The sequence below is a fragment of the Phoenix dactylifera genome, chromosome 1 (genome assembly GCF_051530095.1).
Source record: "Phoenix dactylifera cultivar Ajwa chromosome 1, Ajwa_hap1_PhDact_Kaust_v1.1, whole genome shotgun sequence".
Taxonomy (NCBI): domain Eukaryota; kingdom Viridiplantae; phylum Streptophyta; class Magnoliopsida; order Arecales; family Arecaceae; genus Phoenix; species Phoenix dactylifera.
In genome coordinates, this window is record NC_143190.1 from 48111817 (window position 1) to 48115774 (window position 3958).

The 3958-nt window shown below is 38.3% G+C and overlaps 1 protein-coding gene across 1 annotated transcript; it reads right to left on the reverse strand.

Annotated features, from left to right (window-relative positions):
• Positions 1 to 229: 229 nt before the first annotated feature.
• Positions 230 to 1993, reverse strand: LOC148715353 (uncharacterized). Its single transcript, XM_088707142.1, has 3 exons — positions 1867 to 1993; positions 327 to 890; positions 230 to 258 (listed from the first exon to the last, which is right to left on the reverse strand). Exons 1-3 carry the CDS (start codon positions 1991 to 1993, stop codon positions 230 to 232), a joined length of 720 nt encoding a protein of 239 aa, XP_088563268.1.
• Positions 1994 to 3958: the final 1965 nt, after the last annotated feature.

Sequence of the window (3958 nt, forward strand, 5' to 3'; positions counted from 1 at the left end):
AGACTCAAAACAAACCAAAACCAAGGAGATACCTGATGAAGTCTTCTTCTTCTCCAACCAAGCCTTAAACTTAAAGCAATCCTTCTGCCAATGACCCTTCTTTTTGCAGAATTTACATTTGTCATTCTTCTTCATAATTCCTTTAGGACCACCAGAAGTCTGCCCACCAGACCCTTTGTTCTGCTGATTGTAGTGAGGTTTGTTGCCCTTATGGAACTTGCCCTTACGATTATGAGAAGACCTCATGTTTTGAGAAGGCTGATGGGTCAGTTGCACAATTTCAACAGTCTCACAACGTATTCTATACTCCTCTTGAGCACACACACCAATCAAATCATTCAAATCCCATTTGTCACGCTGGGCATTATAAGCAACTTTAAGCTGATTAAATTGACTAGGAAGGCTATTAAGAATATGATAGATAAGAAAAGGCTCTGCAATGGGAACTTTGAGGGCTTCTAATTTAGAACTTATGTGCAGCATTTTCATGATGTACTCCCTAACCCCACAAACACCATCATATTTCATATTCATAAATTTATCCATTAGGTCCCCAGTCTCAGCCTTATCGGATTCAACAAATCGCTGTCCTATAGCATCCAAAAAATTCTTAGCATTATCGTGGTCCGATATAGCACCCATAATGGAATCAGATATGGAACGCTTGATAATCTTCAAACATAGCCTGTTAGCTCTTTCCCATTTGACATACTCAGCCTTGTATTCGATAGTGCTCTTATCTGTTGGTTTTGAAGGCTGCTCCTCCAAAGCAAAATCTAAACCCAGGAGACCCAGTGCTATTTCTATGTCTCGTTTCCATCTCACATAATTATTTCCAGTCAAGGTTTCAACGGCAGACAATTGGCTTGATAGGGAAGAGGCATTCAAAACTGCGGAAACAACATATTTTGTTTAATATCATCCAAAAGTGATGCATGCAATCAATGGATGATAACATATCTATCTAATCAACTTGGGCTATTAATTAGATAGTCCGTAATCAACTTGAAAAACATATAAGTCTAATTACGGTAAGAGCCTCGGTGCATCATTGTAGAGTCGCCTTTGGGCTAACAACACAACACGCTATAAGGTACTCTTAAAACATATCATGAAGCTAATTAACAAAATCACATCAGCTTTCGAAATACCATCACCTTTGGGTAGAAGAATGATTCTAGGCTAATGCAATCCCATTAATCACTTCATGTCATTTTTCCAAATCATTATATACAATAACACCTTCAGGCAAGATATTGCATTCAATGATTTGGCAAAATGCAATGCTACCTTTTTTTTGAGAAAATCAGATAAATATCAGTGAGTGTGTCACTTTGGTAACTACCACCCACTTCAATTTCAAAATATTCTCTTAATGGGAAATAAGGATAGTCTTTATGCCCAACAAATTTCAATCACAAAAATAATGGTTTATGTGACAAAAAACATAATCATCAAACATGCTTCAAACATAATCAAAACACATGTGATTAATTAAACAAAGATGTTTATTAAAAAAACATATATGGCAGCAAGAAATGTCCAAAATTTAACAATTTATTAATTTAACACCTCAATAATTAATATGCCTGAGGGCCTTGATTCAGATTATTCAATATTTAAATAACAATTAAATAGGTTACCAACTCTTAGCCTAAGGTCCATTAGGATACAGTGCAAATAAAATAAACATGGGCTGACTAAATAAAAGGGCCCAACTTGCAATTATGGACCTATTTAGATTTGGCTTAGTAGGCCCAAGCCCAATCAAAAGAAAAACCCTAAATTATTCCTCCCTATTTTTTTTTCTTCTTCTTCCCAGCGTCGCCACTGTTCCCCTTTCCTTTTTTTTTTTTTTTGGAAAACCTGTGGCTGCCTGTGAAGGACCCAGGATCCCACTGTGGCCGGGGGCGTGCGAGCCACCTGAAATTCCTTCCGCCGCCGTCGCACGGCATAGAGGCACTGGCCAGCGGCGAGGAAGGCCTCTTGCCATCCTTCATCTTCTTCTTCTTTCCCATGAAGAGGGGATTTGTAAAACGGGAAGAAGACGAAGGATGTCTGCGGGAGAAGGAAAAAACAGAGAGATTTAGTTCATCCATCTCATGACAAAAGGGTGGTAGTCTGGTAGACTAGGTGCTAGGGAGAGTAGAATACTTATGACATGTCACGCTGGCCCCAACGCACATCAATGCCTTTTGTTTTTTTGTTTTTTTTGTTTTAATGTTTCAAAAGTCACGTTCGGCCTTTACAACATCTGGTTTGATACGATTTTATGAATATTAAACAACTTAACAAATACTAATAAATTTATTATTGTTAATCATATACATAAATAACAAAGGACCGGGAGGAAGAAATCCAGCGAATTAGATTTAGAAGTTTCGGGCCTTAGGATGAAAAAACGAAATCTTAAAGATTTCTAAATAATTTTGCATGAAGGATTCTAATCCTAGCATAGAGGCTCCGATACCAATTGTTAATTGTAAAAATAATAACATGCTAAGATTTAGAATCACAAATAATACCGTATTCAAGTTTAAGAGATATACCTGCGGAAGACATATTGAATACGTTCCTCAATCACCTGAAATAATAGCGACTGGATCTTTCCTTCCTTGCTCCTCACAAAAGATAGCCGTCAATGGGGCAAGCTATCAACCATATGGAGAGGAGAGAGGGACCTAGCCTATATATAGGAAACATAGAGGAGCCTTTCCATTAAAGGCTCCAAAATCCTAATTGGGTTTCCTGGCCTACACACCAAAAGTACCACAATAAAAAGGACTCAATCCTATACATCCAAGGTGCACCAAAGCCCATAAAACAAAATGATCACACATCATATTAGGCTTAACCATAGTACCATTCCGAGCCATACGTCTAACCTATTTTATAAAACAAAAATACGCAATCAGTGTAAGCCCATATTTTGACAGCTTATGCAAGATTAAGGAACCCAAATAATACATTTTGGCTATGGGCCGATCGTGATAGTTGTAATTAGATTTGAAACCTTAGCTCAAGAATTAAATAGGAGAGCATGTGAGAACCTGTGCTGAGCACTCGTGCTTGCTGGGTAGATTTAGTCTTTTTGGGTAAGGTTTTGGGTTGTGACAGTACCCCTACCTAAGTTCGGCCTGACCTTTTTGTTAGATTTCGGCCTAGGTTTAGGTTTGAAAATTTTTAGAAAACCCAAGATTGAGCCCGAGCCCGATCTAAGCTTGATTGGGCCGGCCCAAATTTATGGCGTGGATTGTGGTTTATTGAACCACAGACGATTTTTTCAATTGATTATTTAGAATTCTAATCATTTTATGAATTGCATCCAACTATTATGCCTTCGGAAGATTTTATAGAAACTTGAAGATACCAATATTCAATCGTGGAGAGCCCAAAGTTTTAAAAAAGAGTGATGAAGGGTTTGAGACTTGTTCAGTCCTAAATTTGGACTCTATTTTGAGCCTTGTTCGGGCTCAAGCTCGGGCTAAGCCCAAGCCGAGCCAATGATCTATCCGAGCATAGCCCGAAAAATAAATGAGTTCTTATTTAAGCTGAGATCTTGAAATTTTTCAAACCTAGCACGTAGGCTGATCTAAAGTCAGCCCAGCTCGATGGGCCTTAGGCCGAGTCGAGCTCATTTCCAATCCTATATGTGTGTATGCATGGAAGTGGCCTGCCATGTAAGCCCACATTGTGTGTTAAGATCATTGTTATGGGCCTGGAGCATTTTTCAGGTGATATCGAGAGCTATAAGTGGAAACCCCTAGAGTTGGCAACATGAAGCCGAACTTTAACAAAAAAGTGTCCAGAATCCTAGATAATTGTCATGGAAAAATAGAAGAAAAAAAAAAAAAAGCTTACAAGCCCATGCCATTGCGGGGAGTGCCTCAACAACTATATATTTTTCCTCTCCTTCTGAGGTTACTCTTTCCCAAAATAAAAAAAAAACTAATGCACA